The 24283-nt window shown below is 37.0% G+C and overlaps 1 protein-coding gene across 4 annotated transcripts in view; it reads right to left on the bottom strand.

Annotated features, from left to right (window-relative positions):
- Ppp1r12a (protein phosphatase 1 regulatory subunit 12A) overlaps positions 1-24283 on the bottom strand; it is a 114806-nt gene that overhangs the window by 67012 nt on the left and 23511 nt on the right. For all 4 annotated transcript variants that reach the window (XM_021652989.2, XM_021652987.2, XM_021652988.2 and 1 more), the window contains exon 2: positions 5209-5339. In XM_021652989.2, coding sequence (XP_021508664.1) covers positions 5209-5339 — 131 coding nt within the window. The remainder of the gene's footprint in view (positions 1-5208; positions 5340-24283) is intronic.

Below are 24283 nucleotides of genomic sequence, written 5' to 3'. Positions count from 1 at the left end.
AAGAGTAAAAAATGATCAAAATATTTTTTTTAAAATATTTTAGACCGAAGAAAGGAATTTGCCTAGCCAGTCTAAAGGCAGAACAAGGAGAGACCAAAATAGGTATAGAAGAGCCTACAGAAAAGTCAAAGATGAAGCTAGAAAGTCAAGAGTAGTGAATGGGGAAGGGCCCAGCCCATTGTAGGTGGTGACATTCCTAGGCTGGTGATCCTGGGTTCTGTAAGAAAGGAAGGCTGAGCAAGCCATGGGAAGCAATCCAGTAGGCAGCAACCCTCCATGGCCTCTGCATTAGCTCCTGCCTCCAGGTTTCTGCTCAGATTGAGTTCCTCTCCTGACTTCCTTTGGTGATAAAAAGCAATATGGAAGTGTAAGTTGAATAAACCCTTTCCGCCCAACTTGTTTTTTTTGTCATGGTGTTTTGCTGCAGCAACAGAAACCCTAACCAAGACAAGTGTATTATTATGAAGAGATATAACACCAAAAACAATCTACAGATACTACATAACTCATTAAAAATCCCAAGGTTATTATTATGTTTAAGATTTATTTAGTTTACATATATGAGTGTTTTATCTGCCTATACACCTACATGCCAGAAGAGGGTACCAAATCCCAGTATAGATGGTTGTTAGCCACCATATGACTGCTGGAAATCAAACTCAGGACTTCTGGAAAAGCAGTCAGTTCTCTTAACCACTGAGCCATCTCTCCAGCCCTTAGAGGTAACCCATAACTGGCACTGAGCTTTTTGTTTTGTTTTTCCAGCCAGAGTTTTTCTGCTTCACTATCACGGACTTTGTAGACCAAGCTGGCCTCAAAATCACAGCCATCCGCATGCCTCTTTTTCCCTGAGCACGAGAATTAAAAGCATGACACACCACACCTGGCTTCCAAGGTTATTCTTTATAATAAAAAAACTGCTAATTTCATATAAAAGCATAAAAAGTTTGATAGCCAAATATCTTGATAGTCAAACAATGCTGAGTAAAAACACAATGCAAATTATATTACAAAGCCATAATAGAACAAAGTACCAGCATAGAACAGACACTGAGATCAGCAGAATAGACTCAGATCATTGTAATAGAAGAGTCAAGCCAAATGTGAATACAAGTAGCCACCAGCCTTTGAAAAATATGCCAAAAAATAAACATTGGAAATAGTCTCTTTAACAAACAATGATCATGGTGAAATTGTGTATTCACACTTAAAGAATGAAACTGGATCTTGAATTTTTACCCTGTGTAAAGATCAAATGCATACAAATCAAAGATCTGACATTCTGAATTGTTAAGTAAAAAAAGGTAGGGGAAACATTTAAGAAATTTTAACAGGCTCAGATTTCTGATTTCTCTCATGAAATAATACCAACAACTGACAAATGTAGTATCATCAAAATAAAAAGCCTCTGTTTAGCAAACAAAATATTCAAGTGAAGACACAGCCTATGTAACAGAAGAAAAATTTTTGTTACTTGTATTTTTGACATAATATTTAAAACACACAAGAATTGAAAAAAAACTATAAAAGAAATCAATCAATCAATAAGTGGAATAATGAAAAGAGAAGACACTTCTCAAAAGATGAAGTACAAATGACCAAAAAACGTTAAAAAAATGTTCATTTTCACTATCCATCAGAAAAATGCATATTAAAAACCACACTGAGATTCTACCTCATCGCAGTGATAATGGCAGTCATTAAGAAAACAAGTAACACCAAATCATGATGAGGATATGACAAAAGAGATACTGCTGGTGGGAATGTTAACTAATGTAGCTACTAAGTAAGAAAAGAGCTTTCTCAAAGTGGATCTACTGAATAACTCTGCTACACCATCAACTTCTGGGCATTTGCCCAAAGGATTCCAAGTCTACTGTGCTTGCTGGTTTTATGTCAAACTTGACACAAGTTAGGGTCATCTAGGAAGAGAGAATGTCAAATGAGAAAACACTTCCACCAGACTGGTCTCTGGGCAGCCCTGTGGAGCATTTCCTTAACTAGTGATTGATGGTGGAGGGCCCAGCTCATTGTGAGTAGTGCCATCCTTAGGAAGGTGGTCCTGGGTTGCATAAGAAAGTAGGCTGCATGAGCCATGAGTGAGCAAAATGTAAGCAGTATTCCTCCTATGGTTTATGCTTTTGTTCCTGTCACCAGGTTCCTGTCTAGGGTTTCAACAATGATGAAGTGTAACCAAACTGGTAAGCTAAAATAAGCCCTTTCCTCCCCAAGTTGCCTTTGGTCTAGTTGGTATTTTATCACAATAGAAACCCTAACTAAGACATTAATATGCCAAAGTGATACTGGCACACCAGCACGTTATGTATTGTATGTTTACGGTAGTACTATTTACAACAGCCAAGTTATAGACCCCACTGACGTGTTGATCAGAGCAGACAAAAAAAAAAAAAAAAGTAAGAACTATACACAGTAGAAATTTTCATCCATAAAAGGGGCTTCTGTGAAAACATGAAGAAGATAATTTTTACCCTTTTCTAAAAAGGATAACTTTGACCCTTTTTAATTAAGCTCTAACAATGTGGATATATAAAGCCACAATTCTAGAAATATGGAAATCTTGTTAACAAGAAGAGACATTGTTAAGTATAAAATCTGTAATAGGGAAATTCAGAAAAAAATAAAACAAAACAAAACCTGGAAGACCATGAGTCCTTGCTGATAGTATTAGTTTAATAAATCTCTGAATGAATGAATGAATGAATGAATGAAGCTATTCCTCCAAGCTACATGCTATTGTAAATGTCCATTCTGTTTAAGTCATTTTCAATTTGGAATTCTGCTACATCTAACTAAAAGCATTTGGGAAATGCCTCAGTGGCTTTATCAAACCTATGCAAGGAAATTATATTAGAACCATTATTATTGCCTTTTCAAACTCAAAAGCTGGATCTTAAAAAGGAAGCACAAGAATTAGAATCTGAAGAAAGAGGTTGAGTTTCATTTTCCCAGAGGAAACAAAAAGATAACTATCAAACGCTAATACATGCCCCAAATTTCTTATGTGCTAGATACTGTGTTTAGCAGGCTATCCTAGTTAAGCCTCACAACAGTTCTACGACATATTAATTCCCTCTTTTAGTTGAGAAAACTGAAACTGGAAGAATGAACCCGCCAAAACCATAACCCTCATCAGTAGGTGAGGAAGCATTTGTAATCCATATTAACTGATTCAAAACCCTAGTTCCTCACCTTTGTGATATCTTTGAAGAAAATTTAACAGTTATCTAATTTTTCTATAAAGAGATCTAAGATGGAGAGGTAGTCAGCAGAGGTACTAAGCACGGAAAGTAATTAAGGACACAGAAAACTTAAGAGCCACTATTTTATTTTGTATAGCCAAAGCTTTGCAAAAGCAAGGTGACTCCTAAGCTAGTGCTGAGGAGATGGCTCAGTGCAGTGCCTGCCTCATGACTCTGACCTCATAACACAAGTCAAAAAAGTCAGGGCTGCTTTTCACTGCCCTGCAGACTATCAATGTAGATGCTGAGACTTATGGGCAACCTTTGGGCAGAGTGCAGGGAATCTTAGGAAAGATGTGGGAAATAGTAAGATCTGGAGAGGACAGAACTCCACAAGGAGAGCAACAGAACCAAAAAAATGTGAGCACAGGTGTCTTTCCTGAGACTGATACTCCAACCAAGGACTATGCATGGAGATAACCTAAGACCCCTGCACAGAGGTAGTCCATGGCAGTTCAGTATCCAAGTGGGTTCCATTGTAATAGGAACAGGGACTGTCTCTGACATGAACTGACTGGCCTGTTCTTTAATTACCTCCCCCTGAGGGGGAAACAGCATTACCAGGCCACAGAAGAAGACAATGCAGCCACTCCTCATGAGACCTAATTGACTAGGATCAGAAGGAAGGAAACCATGGAGAGGGGCATTCATGCAGAGGGTGGAGGAAGGGAGGGATTGGGACGGGAGGAGGGAAGGAACCACAGGGGGGGATACAAAGTGAATAAAGTGTAATTAATAAAGAAGAAGAAAAAAAAAGTCAAGGCTGGTGATCAGTGACTCTAAGCCGAGCACTGGGGATGTGGAAATGGGTCAATCCTAATACCTTGTGGCCAACCAGCTTCATCTACTCACCAAGTTCAGGCCAGTGAGATGCCCTGCCTCAGAAACATGGTAGACAGCATCTGACAACCACCACCAAAAGCTGTCCTCTGTTCTCCACACATGTGCATGCACATCTGCATTCACATGTAAATACCTCACACACACATATACTATGTTTCTTTGGTTTATAAATTTAAAAGCGTTTGCCTCACAAAGAGGAATCCAGTATCTAACAGATGTAGTGCAGTTAGTGGCAAACATGGATTAAAGCTGAAGTAATACAGATTTTCTAGCTTCCAGGCCACTTTTTGTTATGCTGTATTGTTTCCCCCTTGAAAGAAATATATCCAACTCTCATATCCATGGAGAAAACAGAAAATGCAGGGATATAACACAATGAAGGCTTACTAAAAGTTATTTATACTAGAACCCTCTTAACTGAAGCTTCTCTTTCTGTAGTTTCAAAGTTACTATGATCTGAAAAAGTAGTTGTTTTTTTCCTTTTTTACTCTTCATATAACTTTTATGAAAGCATATTTTAAAAAGCTCTACTTTAGTAATTCTTGTTCATTTTGTTATGCTTAAGTTATATTAACTATTTAGTAGTTGATAAGCTCTAAGAAAATAGATTATACAATGAAATACACAGTCATAAAAACTGATTTAATGAAAACACTTTCAATGTATCTACATTCCCATATTAAATGTTTAAACAAAGTACTCACACATAAAAAGACATTGGGAACACAGTGACTCTCAATAAATATTCTACAAAACATATATCCAAAAAATGATCTTAAGAAATGACAGTGAAGTAAACGAATTATAATTCTCCCTATAGCAATGTAACTAAGTTAAGAACTGGTCCTTTCTTCTGATATATCATGATTATAGGAGTGGACAAGACTGATAAATACTAATCCTGCACCATTCAACCAGACTATACTCAAAAGAAAACATGGAGAATTTATAAATTACTGATATTAATACAAAATTCAAATGGTCCCAGCAGTGAGAAATTCAACATCTGGATTACTTGTTTTCTTTCCTGGGAAGAATTTTCAGGAATTAAGGTAATATACATCTTTTTATATGAGGATAAAACTACAACACAGAACTGGCTTACTCTGCAATATCGAGATATCCACAGGAAGCAGCTGCATGAAGTGGTATCCAGCCTTCATTGTCTGGTTGATTGATATTTGCTCCGTTTTCTACCAGAAACTTCACCATATCAACATTGTCATCAATGCAAGCCTGAAAACAAAACAGAAAGCATGACTATAAAAATGTTTGAATCAATAGCCTAAAAAACATGTCAACAGGATAAAAATCTTGTTTTATGTATCTTTAAATAGATCCTGTATAAATTAATCTTTAACAATCATGAATGTATAGCCATCAAACAGGAGTCTAAGAGTCCTTCCTTAAATACATGTAATAGTGCTGCATGTGACAACTCCTTATGCCGACCCAACTAGGAAAACCAATATAACTGATTAAAATGTAACAAAATAAAACAACCAAGCCACACATACTGATACACACCTGTAGTCCCAGCATGGCAAGATAAAGGTAAATGGATGCCAACAAGTTTGATGCCAGCCTGACCTACACAGTGAGTTTTAAGACAGCCATACATAGCAAGAGTCTGCCTCAACAAAACAAAAGACAAATATACTTAACAATCAACATAATGTAACTAAGTAGTAATTTTATTACTACAGCAGTGGTTTCCAAAAGATGGTCTATTAGAAAATTAGGGAAGATCTAATATCCTTTAAGGAAATTAAGGACAATATTTTCAAAAAAGTATCAACATATTATTTCCTCTTGCATTTATTTGATTGACAAGTACACTTGAAAATGCAAAAGCAACAGTGATAAAAATTGATGTGTCTTGGGCACAAATCAAGGAAGTGGTGAATAAAACAAGTCAACTCTAGCAATGATCAATGTACCAACCAGTAAGCACCTCCAGTATTTTTTAAAGCTGCTTTTACTTGTAAGTGCCCTTGATAAAGCAGTGGGAAAAAAAATGTAAACTGTACCATATCTCAACTCCTGAATACATGTTTATTTAGTATTCTGTGGAATAAAGTAGGAAGTACACATTAAAGCACGTTCTGGTGATGGCAGTATTTTGAGGAGAAGCATTTATACAATTAACAGCTAGTTACTTTTCCAATGACTATTACTTTTACCTAAATGACAAGCTAAAAAGAGTACATGGTAACTTTGATTTAAGGCAATCCATTTTCTTGAAAATGAACAAAATCAGTCTATCATTTAAAGAAGAGAAATTAACATCAATCTTAGATATGCAAGTAATACGTCAAAGTAAAACAAGTTTTTAAAAGAAAAGCAGTTGTTTCAGTTTAAAAATATTCCTCATATACTGTGATAAAAATAATCAATTTATTATTAGTATATTATGTGGAAGTGCACATATGTGGATGTGTGGAAGTCAGAGAATAATTCTGTGTAGTCAGTTCTTTCCTTCCATATCTACATGGGTTCTAGGTAGACCCAAGGCCATCAGGCTTGTAGGACAAGCACTTTACCTGCTGTGGTATCTCATGGGCCAGAAAAGTTTATTTGTAAGTTACTGTAATTTGACAGTTCAAATCCTCATTTCTAACAGGTGACCCTGCAAATATTAGTGCAACCTGTAAAAGCTCACTCACTCTTCAAAACTTAAGAGTAAATAATGAAGCTGAATGAGGGGGCTGGAGAGATGGCTCAGAGGTTAGAATACTACTGCATCTCTTACAGAGAAGCCAGGTTCATTATCAATACCCACATATGGTGGTTTACAACTGCCCCCAAACTCCAGTTCCAGGGAACCCAATGCTTTTTTTTCTAGCTTCTGCAGGCACCAGGCACACACATACACATATACACAGACACTCATACACATAAAAATTTAAAAATAAATGTTAGAAGAAGTTCTGAGACACAAAAAGTCTTGAGAATCACAATCCTACAGTAAGCATTAAGAATTTTTAGCAGGGTGTGGTGGCCTATACCTATAATCCCAACAATGGAGAATTGAGAGATAAGGGGACCATGAATAAAGCTATGTGTGTGTGTGGTGCCTGCAGTGGCTAGGAAAAAAGCATTTTATTCCCTGGAACTGGAGTTTTGGGTGCTACAAAGAAAGATTCCAGCCAAGCAGATAAAACACAGGTGCTTGCTTGCTCATCTATCTATCTATCTATCTATCTATCTATCTATCTATCTATCTATCTATCTATCTATCTATCACCTCTTTCTCTCTCTGCGGTGTTCTGCCTGTATGTGTGGCTGCATGCCAGAAGAGGGCATCATATCTCATTATAGATAACCATGTAGAGCCACCATGTGGTTGCTGGGAATTGCACTCTGGACCTGTGGAAGAGCAGCCAGTGCTCTTAATCTCTGAGCCATCTCTCCAGCTCCACATGTGCTTCTTTTCAGACCTATATTTAGGAAACTTTATTTTTTGTCGACATTTCATTTAATGTAATTTCATACTTATTTCACAACAAGATTTTTTTTTCCCCAGTGTTTTGTGCAGAGCCATGGGATTTCAGTGTCCCTAATGCTGATATTGAACATTTTATCCCTTGAGATTTAACCTGTTGATACAGAAAGTAGAGAACATCATTACACAAGAAATCAAACCCATGAGGGTTTACTAGGATATTACTAGGCTTTTAGGTCAGGTACTCCCCACCTCTAATGGGTTGTAACTGTAATGGTGCACTCCCCCTGCAACTACCAAATTGTCATTTTCTTGTGGTGCTTAAGTAAAATATTAGATTACTTAAATATGATGCACTTAGTAGAAGTTTGGAGGATTTTTTAGTTCTTCAGCAATCCCAGTTAAGACGTGACAACTATGAATGAGTCTAAGTAACATACTAAATCCAAGTTTGCAACCATCAGCAAACATACGTGCTGCTAAACCGACAGGTCTATCTTTTTCAGAGTTGCAGAATTTCATTCCCAGAATATTGAACAAGCCCCCTCATGAAGCTGGGAGAACTCAAATGTTCTTGAATTCTTAAGACACTGGCACACCCTCAAGTTCACTAAGGCACAGAGAGGTGGCCAGTAGGAGGTGACAGCATACTACCTGCCTTTGATTCCAACAGTAGCCACAGTGTTGCATAGTCAGAGAAAACCCCCCTAGTGGGCAATGAGCTCTTCCCTCAAATGTGGGCAACACTGCTCTCTTTCCTCAAAGGAGACCACACCATGCCTAAGCTCCCCGTCTTATGTCATGCCTAAGCCCAGACCCTCTTAGGGTCTGTTCTCTTTCCTCAAAGGAGACCACACCATGCCTAAGCTCCCCGTCTTAGGTCACAAGAGGGTCTGGGCTGGTGGAGCAGGGAACATAAACCATATACTAAGGTACAGCAGTGGGGATCAATGTCTGTGTGTGCGTGCATACCTCTGTGTGTGTGCTATAGTGTATGGTCGGTATTCCAACAAAAGAGCTTCATAAATACCATTTCAATCTCAGTAAAAGCAGTTTGGGGATGACTGATAATTGAATGACCTAGTCCTACATGGAAGAACTGCATAAATGTGTGCCATTTCACAAAGTAAGTCTTTGCTTAAACGTCCACTTTTGATTGACTAATTATGTGTGTGTGTGTATACACCTGCACAGGCCAGAAAAGAGTGTCAGATCCCCTAGAACTGGGATTACAAGCTGTTGTGAGCTGACTAAGAAAGGCGCTGGAAAACTCTAGTCCTTTGCAAGAGCAGCAAGCATCCCTAACTGCTGAGCAACCTATTTGGCTCCTAAGCAATAACAACCAATCACTCTCACAGATTTTCTGGTGGGAGATGGGAGATGGTATTAGGAACTGACTGCAAGACCTCATACATGCTAGGCAAGCACTTTCTACAGAAGTAAGAGAAAGGCTGTTAGTAGCATTTCATGGCCCAGCTGGTGAAGTGCTCGCTGCACAAGCACAAGAGCCTGAGTCTGGATCTCCAGCATTCATGTGAAAAGCCCAGAGGAGGTGTGCACCTGCAGCACAGTACCATGAAGGTGGAGGTGAGAAGATCCCAGGGACTGAAACTGATAGCTCCAGGCCACTGAGATCTGGTCTTATAAGGAGCACAAGGTGTCAGATAAGACTTCTGACATCGATCTCTGGCTTCACCATACCCACTCACCCTCCACAGTCATTTGTGGCATGGTTATCTTAATACTTCAAGCTGAGGGGAGAAGCTGACATTGACATAACACTGACATTTCCTACCCTGTTAAAATTCACATATATCCAGTACTTCCTGCTCTGTAACAATTTATAAGGCCCTGAATGGAGGATTCATAGTACTCAGAACATATTCTAGACACAAGAGATCATAAAGTCCTATGTAGAAGTTATTATTAATTTAAACCTGTGTTGTTTTGTGGGCAGTGGTTAAAGGTAGAGATGTGTCCTATGCAAAATATAGGACAGTTATCAAAAGTGATACAAAACTTTCTCGTGTTAGGAAGTACTTTACAGACTGCTATTTGAAAAGAACTAGTAACTCATGTTGACTTATTGGAGCTATTTCTAAACATATAACCATCTTCCTTAAAAAATTTTGACTGAACTATCTTTACTTTTTCAACTTTTGTTAATTTCTGTTGGCTCCAAGACAGTATTCTGATTATCACCAACACAAATATGTAACCATTCAACAAATGCTTATAATAGAAACACAATTATGGTTTCACAAATAAACCAAACAGGAAATGGCCTTCATAAAAGGATACACTATGCTCCTTCAGGGACAGTGGCTCAATTTAACAGCAATGAGAAAGAAAAGGAAACAATGAAAATGTAGTTTTAAAGCATCGGATGACACATCCCATCAGGATCTCAAAATAATCACCAGAAGCAAAATGAAAAGGGAAGGCTAGCTTCATCCTTTTATTCTAGGGATATGCAGCAACAGCAAGCAAGGGTAGAACTATATTTAGAAATTTTAAGAAGGAAAGGAAAAAGGAAAAAAGGCAAGGGGAAAGGAAAGGAAAAAGGAAAGGGGAAAAGAAAGAGGAAAGAAAAGGAGAAAAAGGAAAGGAAAGGACAGGAAAGGGAAAGAAAAGGAAAGGGAAAGGAAAAAGAAAGGGAAAGGGAGGGGAGGGGAGGGGAGGGAAAGGGAAAAAGGAAAAGGGAAAGGGAAGGAGGGAAAAAGGGAAAGGGAAGGGAAAGGAAAAAAGGGAAAGGAAAGGGAAGGGGAAGGGGAAATGAAAAAGGGAAAGCAGAAGGGGAAGGGAAAAGGGGAAGGGAAAGGGAAAGGGAAAAAGGGAAAGGGAAGGGAAGGGAAGGAAAGGAAAGGAAAGGAAAGGAAAAAGATTAGATTACACCTTGTAGGCCTGGCTGGCCTGAAAATTCATATGATCAGCCCTAACTAAACTCAGGAGCCTAATTACTTCTGCCTCTATAAGTTCTGGGATGAAAAGCTTATGTTGAAACATTGAAAAACTATAGGGTTAATGAAAATTGAGAATATGGGACAAAAAAAAAAAAAGCCACTTATGGAGTTGAAAACTAGAGTTTGAAGGTACAGATTGAAGGGGGAATATGATGATTTGTTAATTCTGAATATATGAGCTTAAATATCTGACCACCTATCTAACTTGCAAACTTTCAGGTTTGGTAATAAATGTAAGCTAGAAATAACAGCTGTGAAATTACCTACACTGAAGTAATTATTTAAGATAATGAGATCTGAGGGGTGAAATGATGGATTATAGCTTAATTAAAATAAGTAAACAAAATAATGGAGCTGAAATCATTAAACAATGAAGGAAAGTCATCAAAAAACATAAATAGGGGAGAAACTAAATTATGATGAGTATACTCTGCTTACAATAAAGACATCTGTAACATTTTATTCAGTTAGTAAAGCAAAACGTTATCTAAATAAACAAAGAATTTGCAAATGAAAACCCATCACACACCAAAATTTACCTGACCCAGAGTCTAAACGTCTCAATGAACTTCTATACAGTTAGATTAGCTATCTGAAACAAAATCTCATTTTCCTAAAGGAGACTATATACCTGAGGTTAAAGTGAAAATAACTGATAACAAATCCTTGTATATGACAAACAATGTGAAGCAAAATATGGTAAAGATAAAGGTTAGAGTAGGGTCCAGAATAACCCTATTTCCATTCTTCTTAATATTTTTTTTTTGGTTTTTCTGAAGCTTATTTCTTTTTTTTTTTTTTAATTTTTCATCAATTACACTTTATTCATTCTGCATCCCCCCATAAGCCCCTCCCTCCTCCCATCCCAATCCCACCCTCCCTCCTCCCTCTGCTTGCATGCCACTCCCCAAGTCCACTAATAGGGGAGGTTCTCCTCTCCTTTCTGATCTTAGTCTGTCAGTTCACATCAAAAGTGGCTGTATTGTCCTCTACTGTGGCCTGGTAAGGCTGCTCCCCCCCTCCAGAGGGAGGTGATCAAAGAGCAGGCCAATCAGATTATGTCAGAGGCAGTCCCTCTTCACATTACTATGTAACCCAATTGGACTCTGAACTGCCTTGGGCTACATCTGTGCAGGGGTTCTAGGTTATCTCCATGAATAGTCCTTGGTTGGAGTATGAGTCTCTGGGAAGTTCCCTATGTTCAAATTTTCTTGTTCTTTTGCTCTCCTTGTGGAGACCCTGTCCTCTCCAGCTCTTACTATTTCCCAGTTCTTACCTAAAATTCCGTTCACTCTGCCCAACAGTTGCCCATCAGGCTCAGCATCTGCTTTGATAGCCTGAAGGGCAGAGGCTTTCAGAGGCCCTCTGTGGTAGGTTCCTAGGTTGTTTCCTGTTTTCTTCTTCTTCTGATGTCCATCCTCTTTGCCTTTCTGGATGGAGTTTGGACGTTTTAGTTAGGGTCCTCTCTCTTGCTTAGTTTCTTTAGATGCACAGGTTTTAGTGGGTTTGTCCTATGTTGTATGTCTATATGAGTGAGTATATACCATGTGTGTCTTTTTGCTTCTGAGACAACTCACTCAGGATGATCCTTTCCAGATCCCACCATTTACCTGCAAATTTCATGATTTCCTTATTTTTCATTGCTGAGTAATATTCCATTGTGTAGATGTACCACAATTTCTGCATCCATTCTTCAGTTGAGGGGCATCTGGGTTGTTTCCAGCTTCTGGCTATTACAAATAAAGCTGCTACAAACATGGTTGAGCAAATGTCCTTTTTGTGTACTTGAGCCTCTTTTGGATATATGCCCAATAGTGGTATGGCTGGATCTTGAGGAAGCGCTATTCCTAGTTGTCTGAGAAAGCGCCAGATTGATTTCCAGAGTGGTTGTACAAGTTTACATTCCCACCAGCAGTGCAGAAGGGTTCCCCTTTCTGCACAACCTCTCCAGCATGTGTTGTCACTTGAGTTTTTGATCTTGGCCATTCTCATGGGTGTAAGGTGAAATCTCAGCGTTGTTTTGATTTGCATTTCCCTAATGGCTAGTGAGGTTGAGCATTTCTTTAAGTGCTTCTCTGCCATTCGGTATTCCTCTACAGAGAATTCTCTGTTTAGCTCTGTTCCCCATTTTTTAAGTGGATTACTTGGTTTGCTGCTTTTCAGCTTCTTTAGTTCTTTATATATACTGGATATGAGTCCTCTGTCAGATAAAGGGTTGGTGAAGATTCTTTCCCAATCTGTAGGTGGTCGCTTTGTTTTGATGACGGTGTCCTTTGCTTTACAGAAGCTTTTCAGTTTCATGAGGTCCCATTTATTGGTTGTTGCTCTTAGAGCCTGTGCTGTTGGTGTTCTGTTCAGGAAGTTTCCCCCTGTACCAATGAGTTCTAGGGTATTTCCCACTTTTTTTTCAAGCCGATTTAATGTGTCTGGTTTTATGTTGAGGTCTTTGATCCACTTGGACTTCAGTTTGGTGCAGGGTGACAAGTATGGATCTATTTTCATTTTTCTACATGTAGACATCCAGTTAGACCAGCACCATTTGTTGAAGATGCTATCTTTTTTCCATTGTATGGTTTTGGCGTCTTTGTCAAAGATCAGGTGTCCATAAGTGTGTGGGTTTATTTCTGGGTCCTCTGTTCGGTTCCATTGATCCACCATTCTGTTTCTATGCCAGTACCATGCAGTTTTTAAAACTGTTGCTCTATAGTACAACTTAAGATCAGGGATGGAGATACCTCCAGAAGATCTTTTATTGTAGAGGATTGTTTTAGCAATTCTGGGTTTCTTGTTATTCCATATGAAGTTGAGAATTTTCCTTTCCAGGTCTGTAAAGAATTGTGTTGGTAATTTGATGGGCATTGCATTGAATCTATAGATTGCTTTTGGTAAGATGGCCATTTTTACTATGTTAATCCTACCAAGCCATGAGCATGGGAGATCTTTCCATCTTCTCATATCTTCTTCTAATTCTTTCTTCAGAGATTTGAAATTTTTTTCATACAAGTCTTTGACTTCCTTGGTTAGGGTTACTCCGAGGTACCTTATGTCATTTGTGGCTATTGTGAAGGGTGTTGTTTCCTTAATTTCTTTCTCAGCCCTTTTGTCTTTTGTATACAGGAGGGCTACTGATTTTTTTGAGTTAATTTTGTATCCTGCCACTTTGCTGAAGGTGTTTATCAGCTGTAGGAGTTCCCTGGTAGAGTTTTTGGGGTCACTCACTGAATGGAGAGAAACTTAAAGCAATCCCACTGAAATCAGGGACAAGACAAGGCTGCCCACTCTCTCCATATCTCTTCAACATAGTGTTGGAAGTCCTTGCTAGAGCAATAAGACAGTTGAAGGAGATCTTCTTAATATTTTTAGGGGAAAAAGATTTAATTTTAAAGTTTCTTCATTTGATGGAGACTACTGAAAAATTAGCAAACAGGAAATATCTATTCTACAATAAATTAACTGCTGCCACTTTAAAATATGTATATGTTTAACTCAATATAACAAATGCCAGCATAAATATGTAATGCTAAATCTGCTTATTCTTTTATTCTGTTCATAAGTTATAATGTTTTAATATAAATTAATGCTAAAGCACTATCACAAATTTGTATTAAATCTGCATCTCAAATTCAGGGTATAAATTGTTCAAACTGTTCTCCTGAGCATTTAAAAACTACATATAAGAAACCGGCAAGGCATTCTCATAAAACTACTGTTGCTAGAAGAATCAAGAGCTAACACATGCAGCACATTAACAGACACATGACTTGCAGACTTAAAATCTTTGACTAAATTTGGTCAGTTATCGAACCATACAAGGTAAGAAACAAAAGGAATCAAATATGTTCCAAAATCTTAACAGACATGGCTTAAGTTTTTACTGAACACACATCCAGAGCAATACCAACAGTATATGGCTACGAAGACATCATCTTCTTTTAATTCCAGATCCAGGCTGCAAATTTACTTAACAAATTGGGTCATGTACCTAAGATTTCTGTTCTCATTGTTTTATATGTGTGCATAGAAAAACTTGGGAACTCTTGAGAGCAAAGAGTTAAAGAGGTTACAAACAAACAAACAAACAAACAAAAACAAAACTCAAGGCAGAGCTCAAGATCTAAAGCCAAATTCTGTATTGAACCTGTTTAGCTTTGATCATTAAACTGTGTTCCTAAAAATCAAATGACAAGAACAATAGCATTTGAAATAAATTCTAATGTTATATTCCCTTTCAAAAAAGTGTTGTTAAAAATACACTCTAGGAGGCTGGAGAGATGGCTCAATGCTTAACAGCACTCACTGTCTGTTCTTCCAAAGGACGTAAGTTCAACTCCTAGTACCCACATGGCAGCTCACAAGTGTTTCCAATTCCATGGATTCTGACACCTTCATACCAATGCACAAAGAATAAAATTAAATAAATTATTTTTTAAGAAAGCACACTCCAGAGGCAGACTGTGTCCTGGGGCAAACTGCTCAGCTGCTGAGACAGACCTTTTGGAAATGAAGGTAATAGTATCCAGCAATTCAAAAGTTTATTATGATAGGTATATGCATTAAAAGCACAAAACTACTATGTTTCTATAACCACACATTAAGGTACTAAATTTTCCTTAATTTTTAAAAATTTTCCATATTTTTTAATCCACGAATAATCATTTTCCTTTTTTAAATTACAAAACAACGTTAAAGGGTGGAAAACTTTAAAAAAATTCTTTAGTACCACTGTGGTGAAAGTTCTACCTACAAATGATTTCTAAGTGGATGATTTCTAAGTTGTAATTGGTACACCGAGTATCTTAGGGATTCCAAAACTCCTTCAAACAAACTTCTATGAGCTTAGTCATGCAAATTAGATGAGATGACAAAAAGCAGAGCAACTGGAAAACAGTAGTTGCATATGAATGTAATTATAGCAATTTAGCATGAAAATTTAATTACCAGCAATAATTAAAATGCTTATGCCTAATCATTAGTACCAGTTATTGGCACGTAAAAGACAATGTGAAAACATAAACTCTGTATGACTCTAATAAAGAACAAAGCTCTACTGATAGAAACGGCAATCTGTGGGTATGCTAGCAAACAGCTCATATACCCGTGTGACACACGGTCTCTTTTAGGAGGAACTGAAATGTCAGTGTCCAAATCAGGCTCCATTCTATTTTAAAGTGCAGCGAAACATTTCAAAAGAGGAATTGTGAGTTAGCGAACATGGACTGTAAGCAGTATTCAAATAAGAAGCACCTTGGTCTTGCAGTAAGGACTGACAAAAAATTAAACCTGAGAGTCTATGGAAGCCATCTACTACCCCTAATTATGAAAGCATGGAGAACTGCTGGATGCATTGCTCAAAGTTTTCAGCTTCCTCAGTGTTCTACTGTCCAACCCTTTTGCAGGTATATGGAACACAAAGCCCACCCTTTAAAAGGCATACACATCCAAATGATAAAATGATCAGAACAAGTCAAAAGAAACCCCTTTTTCAGAAAAGAAAAAGTTCAGCTTACATCCCCTAGAGATCATAGGCAACAGTACCTGTCAAGGAAAAGACTGTATGTGTTAGGGGAAGGAACTAGAGATGGCAAATACAGACTAAAAAATAAATAAGGGGAGTTAGTATGACGTAGAAAGGATAGGAGCTCCACAAGGACCAAATATATCTGGGCACAGGGGTCTTTTCTGAGACTGACACTCCACCAAGGACCGTGTATGGATATAATCTAGAACCTCTGCTTGGATGAAGCCCGTGGTAGTTCAGTAACCAATTGGTTTCCCATAGTAAGGGGAACAGGGACTATTTCTGACAGGAACTCAATGGCAGGCTCTTTGACCTCCCCACCCCCCAAGGGAGGAATAGTCCTGCTAGGCCACAGAGAAGGACTTTGCAGCCAGTCCTGAAGATACTTGATAAAACAGGGTCAGATGAAAGGGGAGGAGGTTGTCCCCAATCAGTAGACTTGGAAAGGGGCAGGGAGGAGATGAGAAAGGGAGGGTGGGATTGGGAGGGAATAAGGGAGCGGGATACAGCTGGGATACAGAGTTAATAAAATATAACTAATAATAAAAAAATTAAATTAAATTAAAAAAGTAAATAAATAAACCTAATGAAAACATTTTTCAAAGCAAAAATTAAGTTTCTATGTAAAAAGTAAAAAGCACTGATCATTCTCTCAACACTATCTGAATATGAACATCTCAAGACTGGAAGCAACAAATATCCAAAGATTAAAACATGTGTAGATCCACTTACAGTTTTCTTCACCCTACTGATGAAGATCTAACAAACAAGGGTTGAACCTAAACTTTTAGAGGGTATACTTCCACTTAGAGACTTAGTAAGGGAACACCATTTTTTTCTGAACTTTAAAATTCCTAGAAACAATGAAATGAATCAAAAGTCTGTATCATTCTCTAACTAATAATTTTTACTAATTGTCAACTCTGCATAAGACACCAAGCCATGCATTGTGTAGAGCCAAAGACCATCACTAGAGGGCACATTCTCCTTGTTTTCCTTTATGCCTAGTAGCTGGTCCCAAAATACGTAATAATCATGAGAAGTGAGTCAAACTAACACTAACCTCCTTAATAAGTAGGTACTAAAGACCTAGAGTATAAACACTTACATAAAATTATGCTTAGTACTATCTGAGACATGTTGTCTTATTACAGCTTTATTTATTTACTGTCTTTACTCTCAACTATGATTCCTGAAAAACAAAGACTGTTTATACATTGCTTCATATCTAAAAATGTTTGATTTGCTTGCCAAGGAACAAATAAAACCACTTAGTTTTGTCTTCAGTATATAAATTTTAATTAAGAAAAAAGAATCAAATAAAGTTATGCAATTTATGAAAAATTAACAGAAAATTCATTATGTGACTAGACAACTTAAAGCAAACTTTTTGAGCAAAATAAATCTCATGCCAGGTCTCAGTATTATTGGAGCTCTGAAGAAAGGTAGGAAGCAACTACAAGCAGCTATTTCTTTGATAAGTCTGATTTTAGCATTCATGATTACAACTTACCAATGAGAAAACAATTTTAGTTTCAGAGGAGGAAATGAAAGTGTCTACTATTGTATTTAAGCAATGAAGAGAAAAACAGCACAGGCTACAGAAGAATATGCATACTGTGGATCTGGTGACACAAGTCCTATCTGCCTGGGAGGCTGAGGCAAGAGGAACCAGAGTTCAAGGCTAGTGTGGGGCTAAAGAGTGTTCTAGACCAAGTTGAGTACGCTGTGAAAGCCTGTCTCAGAAAGACAGCTGGGAAAACAGCTCAGTTTTAGAATGTTTGCCTAGCATCCATTAAGCCTTGGGTTCAATTCTTAGTACAGTCAAAAACCTATAAAATAAAAACTCACTTGATTTAGAAACATTGACTCTTATTATAACTGATCTAGAGGAACTGATGAAAAGGCATAACCAGCATATTTAAAATATACTCAGAAAAGTTTCTATCATGGTCCAGAAAGGACAGAGAATCTTCAAAATGAAAACAGCAAATAAATAAGAACGGGGCTAGAGAGATGGCTCAGTGGTTACGAGCACTGACTGACTGCTATTCCAGAGGACCCAAGTTTGATTCCCAGAACCCACATAGCAGCTCACAACTGGAGGCCACAATACCCACACAGAGAAACAACAACGGAAAGAATCAGAATCAGAAGCATTACCGTGAAGAGAAGGAAATAAACAGATCAAACGCAGTGCTCTCTGCAAATAAAGAAAATAAGAACAAAACTACCAAAACCTTTAAGAGGCTAAGTGCTTCCTAGTGGCAAAGTCGAGACCACAGTTCATTGAACTTACCTTCCAAATAAACACCAACCTTTCTGTAGCACTTTTGAATATGCTAGAGACTGTTTGTTCTACATGATTCGCATGCATTGACTAATTTATCCCCATAGCAACCCAATATTTAAGAACTATTATCATTATCATCATTTAATAGCTGATAACTAGCAAGACTGGGATTATAACTCACAAGTCTGGTTCTACTACCTGTGTTTCTAAACAACAGGATATACAAGTGATAACACCCCAAACAATGCGGTCTTAGCTACTATGAAAACTTCAAATGCATGTGCCCTACCTTGACAATGCAATTTTACTCTAGAAATGCATTCTGTAGACATGCTCACAAATGAGCAAGAAAGGTATGCACAAAATCATCCATGAAAACCTGGTCAATTTAAATACTTGTAATAAATAATTTACGGGCTGTCATAGTTTTTAGCAACTTGACAAGGACCTAAACAAACCTGGGAAGAGAATCTCAATTGAGAAACTGCCTCCATCCAAATGCCCTGTATGTACTGTCTTGTTTGCTAACTGATGGGGGCAACCATTAATGGGTATAACCATTCCTAGGTGTAGGACATACTGTAAAAATGTAGCTGAGCAAGCCCGGGGAAACAAGACATAAGCAGCATTCCTCCATCGACTTTGTTTCAGTTCCCACTCCAGGCTCCTGCCCTGGTTTTCCCCTCGACCAAAAAAAAAAAAAAAAAAAAAAAAAAAGGCAAACAAAACCTTTCCTCCCCTAAGTTGCTTTGTTCATAGTGTTGCTCACAGCTAACAGAGAATCAAACTAGAGCATACACTAATTGTCATCAATGAAGAACTAATTCATGGAGTAATATAAAATAAACGTATGGATCTTTTACCAAGTGAAAAGAGTAAGTGTAAACATTTTCTAACCAGTGGTAAAAATAAAAGCAAAATAATTAATACACACTTATATACATATTTTTTGCACATCATAAATTATGTCTGAAAGAACACCAATATAGTAGGATATGGCTAGATCAACTTAGGCCACATAAATGGCAGGAACTGTCATAGGAAGGAAAGGCTTTTATATACAAGAGGAGGCTAATGAGCTCCACCTTCTTTCTATTTTCTTCAGCTACTTAAAGATTCCTCACTCAAGTGAGCCACCATGATCCCATCATACAAAGAACTATGCAGAAAAGCCTATGGGGTAGTGCTTACCCTAGATCCCAGTGCTTGGGAGATTCAGGCGAGACAAAACTGCTACACAGTGAGTCTGAGGTCTGCCTGGGGTCCATGGGACTGTATTAGAAAAACAAAAGATGAGCTGGAATACTATATATCCTGTGTTTTTGCTGTTTTATAGTCCTTGTTTTATTTGCTTAGCATTTAGTACAATTTTATACTAAGCTTTATATCAGAGTTCTTGAATCTGAAGTTCATACAGTCTGGGCAGATTCAGTAACTGGTGAGGGCCTCATGTCTGACTAAAATATGACACTTTCCTAGCCATTTTGGGAGGATAAATAAACTCCTTCAACACTCTTTTATGGGTAAATTTTATCCTATTACAATGTTTCCTTAGTATATCTTTTTAATATTAAGAGAAATTAATTTGGTTATAAAAAAGATAACAAGGCCTGAGAACATAATACCTGTAATCCTATCAATTCGGAGATGGGGGCAGGAAATTGGGAATTCAAAGTCATCCTCAGCTACATAACTAGCCTGAAACTAGACTAGGCTTCCTGTGACATGTTATATTAGCTGAAATTTAATTTTTCCTTTATACTTCATTTTCTTTTACAAAATGAATGCTCTTTTCTTTAAAACAGCATTATGTGCTATGCATTGTTTTTAATTAAAGCATACCAAAAGGGTTTCTGTAGAAAGATTCTGAAATGTTTTAACTGACTGATGGCAACTATGGATAATCAACATTTAATGAGAATTACTGTTGCATTTTAGTATCAATCACAGTATCTAGATCAATGCTGAAAGATGGCTAAGCTTTGCATATAATAAGCTCAGCCCACTACACATAAGAATACCTATAAATGAGGTTGATATGGGGGGCTCCCCTTTTTTTGAGGAAAGGGAAAGGGTGAAGGAAGGGAATGGAAGGGACGGGGCTCCCTTAGGATGTAAAGTAAATAAATTGAAATAAAGAAAAGTATCTATAAATGAATTTTAAAGCATCATTCTCCAGAAACTTAATCTGTATTAGCATGTAACAAATGAGCTCAACACTGCACTGTCAAATCTCTGATACAGGTAATAGTTAATAATGAATTAAAATTTTATAATGTCATAAAAATTTTCAGTGTCGGGGAAAAACTTTGCATACAAATTTTATAAGCCACTGACTATACAGAAGTTATTTTATCTAACTACATATTCAATGACTAAATAAATATATAGTTTGCCTATTTGGGGAGTATTCTCCCATTAAAAATTTTAACATATGCACAGGTTTCTCTGTTTAAAAGTCAAGACATTACAAAACTTCACTACGATAACTAAAGTTCTTAGACAAAACAAAATCAAGTGCTGAAAACACAACAGAAGCACATTCCTACAGTCTGTTAAGGTTTGGCTATGGTTTGAGTATTTTCCTCAGGAGTTCATGTGGGGGATAAACAGAAAGACGGACTGGTCCTCACTGTGGTTACCTTTTACAAGGTGTGATGTCTGGAGGCACTACTTCAGAGAAGATTAAGGTAATTCTACAAATTCCCCTAATTGGAGGTTCAAGAGAGAAAATACTTTAGTTTAACTGCAAAAGGGGGAAAAAAGCATGTGCTATGAAAAGGTCCAATCTTTTTTGGTCCTCAGAATGAACCAAAAAAGAACTTGGTAACTTCTCTGGAGGAAAACAAAGGACGTACATTCTTAGGCTTTGCTAGGTATGGTTAATTCACGGGCATACCCTTCAAATAGCTTAATTTAGCCTTCACTTAGACTTCAGAATTTATTTTTACCATCTTCTACAGATTGAGAATATCTCTGGGGTTGAATGACTGTTTTCTACACCATTATGAACACACCTGTCCTAACACACTTAAACAGTGCTTCAATTACTTACTTGTAAGTTTCTTGTAAGAAACTTGCTGTTTCTCTACTCTTTTTCCCTTGTCAGTCTCTACTATACTATGAACTCTCAAAATCGAGGGCCCTACCTTAGTTGTAATACTATCAGTATAGTGACAACTGATAGTGACTATAACTATACTGTACTGACAACTAGTAACTAGTTGTCACTATAATATATTAGACTGTAGTCAAATACTGACTAGGAGGAGTCTGTACTGCAGAACGATGAAGCTTCACCAGCAGGATTCAGTGTATAAGCTGGTAATCTTTGCTACTCAGAGCTCACCAAGATCACAGAAATTATTTGTGTGTGTGTGTGCGTGCGTGCATGTGTGTGATAGACTGACTATGAGAGATGGGTTAATTGTTTTAACTGAGAGAGAACAAGCTTCCCTTTTCCTAAATGGGACTGTGAATTGATACTAAAAAATTTCAACAAAATATTAAATTGCCTTAGAGTTAATACTAATACTAATACTAATACTCAGAAGAAAATGTATTTATTAAGGAAAATGATAATTCTGCTATCTGAATAAGTAGCATCAAAGCTGAGAGAAGTTATAGCTTGTTGAGTATGATATGATATAATGATACAATATATTGTATAAAGAGTATGTTGGCTATGCCCACATTTTTTTCATGTGTCCTCTACTCAGAAAACCATCAATATCGCGACAGAAAGACTCCCAAGCAGCAATTTCAGTTTTCAGGTTTGACAGCACACATTCTGTCTTTCTAAGATATGGCACATACAAATATAACATATGCCCTTGTTTACAGTGAAACAAAACAATCAGATCTCTTTACAATTTTACTTTTTAAATCAAGTAATATAACCAATGCCATGCACTATTTGTTAATGTTGGTATTCTAGCATAAAAATACTACCACAAAAGGAATTCCTTCCCTTAGACTACCAATGCAGCACATAAGGTTCTTAGTAATCCAGCTACTGTGGTAATAAAGGCAGCCAAGAAGAGAACACTGAAGACAAAGTAAAAGCCAGCCTGCACTTTTTTTTTTTCCTTTTTGGAATGGTGCCTTGCATTTTACTGAAAGTCTGAAAGCTAAGTCTTGACCATATAAGGTTCTGGGATTCCCAGAGAAGGAAAAGCAGAGGGTTAAAGTCAAACTTAAAAGCTTTGAAATAGAAGAATATAGACACAGAATTACCACAAGAGAATTCATACATTTTATTCTAGGGTTTCTTACAATCCCAGGAAATGTTATTTAACAGCAACAACAACAACAACAAAACAAACAAGCAAATAAAACATATTCATAATGTTTAGAATGTATAAAACTGAGTACATACAACTTAAGTTCAATCTCCTCCTGTGGAAATCTTCCTCCTATATTACATATTCCTTCCTTGTTTTAATCAAGCACAAAACTGGACTTTACCTCTTCTCTATTATTCACTCATAATATAATCAACCATCTCTGATGTTATAATCACTGATTCATTATTCTGTAAATAATCAAAAGTTTATACTTATATAGGTAAAATGATCCTGATCATGTTTCTTGTAAAACATGTTTGCTTTTAATAAGTTTTTTTTTGTTTTCTAGCTTGCTTTCAGCTATTACCTTTTAAAAACAACCTCACAGCATCACTTTCCATTCTAATTTATAGCTAATTTACCAAATATTTAAAAAAAAAATGAAGCCTAAAGTAAGAGTGCATAGAAATAGGTGAGGCCATCTACATAATATTAGTCCTTGTGCCTACGCACTTTGAAAAGTAAATTTCAGTTCTGCCATAATGCTTTCTCCCTCCCCACTTATATTTAGGTCATAAAGTTTCCAACCCTGGAAGAAAGTTATTAGAGGAATTACAGCCTATAAAATGTAAAGTGATAACCAAGGAATATCAAAACTGACTACTCCAGAAAACAAATAAAATGAATAAATGGTATTAGTCTTGCTTTCTTTGCAAGAAGGTAATTTAGAAACCCACATGAAGCCATATCTACAGCACATTTCAGAATTTCTCTGGAAGAAAACCAAAACAGCAAAAGCTTTTAAGTAAATGCATACAGAGCCTAAAGTATCTCACTCATGTTCCATCTCCCTGTCTCTGACAGAGTCTCACTCTGCAAACCATACTAAACTTTAATTCTTAAGACTCCTGTTTCAGCCACATGCAAACTGGGATTACAGGCATGTACACTCTGCCTAGCAACTGTTTGCATTATTTATAACACACTTACAATTTTACATGTAACTTATCTTTCATGTATACTAGGACAAAAAGAGGGGAAAGAATGTGAAAAGGTGGCCATTTTATAAAACTTAATTACGTATAATATTCAACAAAACTAGTTAGGGCCAGTACAAATGACAAGTCTTATCTGGGGCCACTATTCTTGTTAATATGAAAGCATAAGCAAGGTATGCAGGAGAGCCTGAACAACACTGTTTATTTTTTTTTTAAATATTATAATATAGCTATTTCTTCCAGAAATGTCCTTTAAAAAAATGAAATGTTTTTGTTCTTTTTTTTCCTTTTCTTTTACTTTACCACAGTGCTTTATTGTTCACAACTTTTCAATAATTATTAGACATCAACCATTTTCTTAGGTGCTATATGATGGGCATATAAAGACAAATTGTGACTGGTGTTTCCAAACAGGAAAGAGGATGGTCTTTTTTAAGTATGGCAACTTTCATAATTTTTGGTAGGAACTCAGAAAACAGGCAACACCTTAAGCAGTAATGGGGCTTCTAGGAAACCCAATTTAAAGTTTTAAAGAATAAAAAGCCAAAAGTTAAAAGAATTATTTAAAGGAGGAGGTAACAAGCAGTATGTCAGATACTAAACATTTAATATTGTCAAATGCTCATGAGTTGAAAAAAAAAGGGGGGGTAGCAGATTACTAGAAAGAATTAAGTACT

This window comes from Meriones unguiculatus, chromosome 2 (genome assembly GCF_030254825.1).
Source record: "Meriones unguiculatus strain TT.TT164.6M chromosome 2, Bangor_MerUng_6.1, whole genome shotgun sequence".
Lineage (NCBI taxonomy): Eukaryota > Metazoa > Chordata > Mammalia > Rodentia > Muridae > Meriones > Meriones unguiculatus.
The sequence above is the reverse complement of the archived record's forward strand: the minus strand, read 5'-3'. Positions and strand labels throughout refer to the sequence as shown.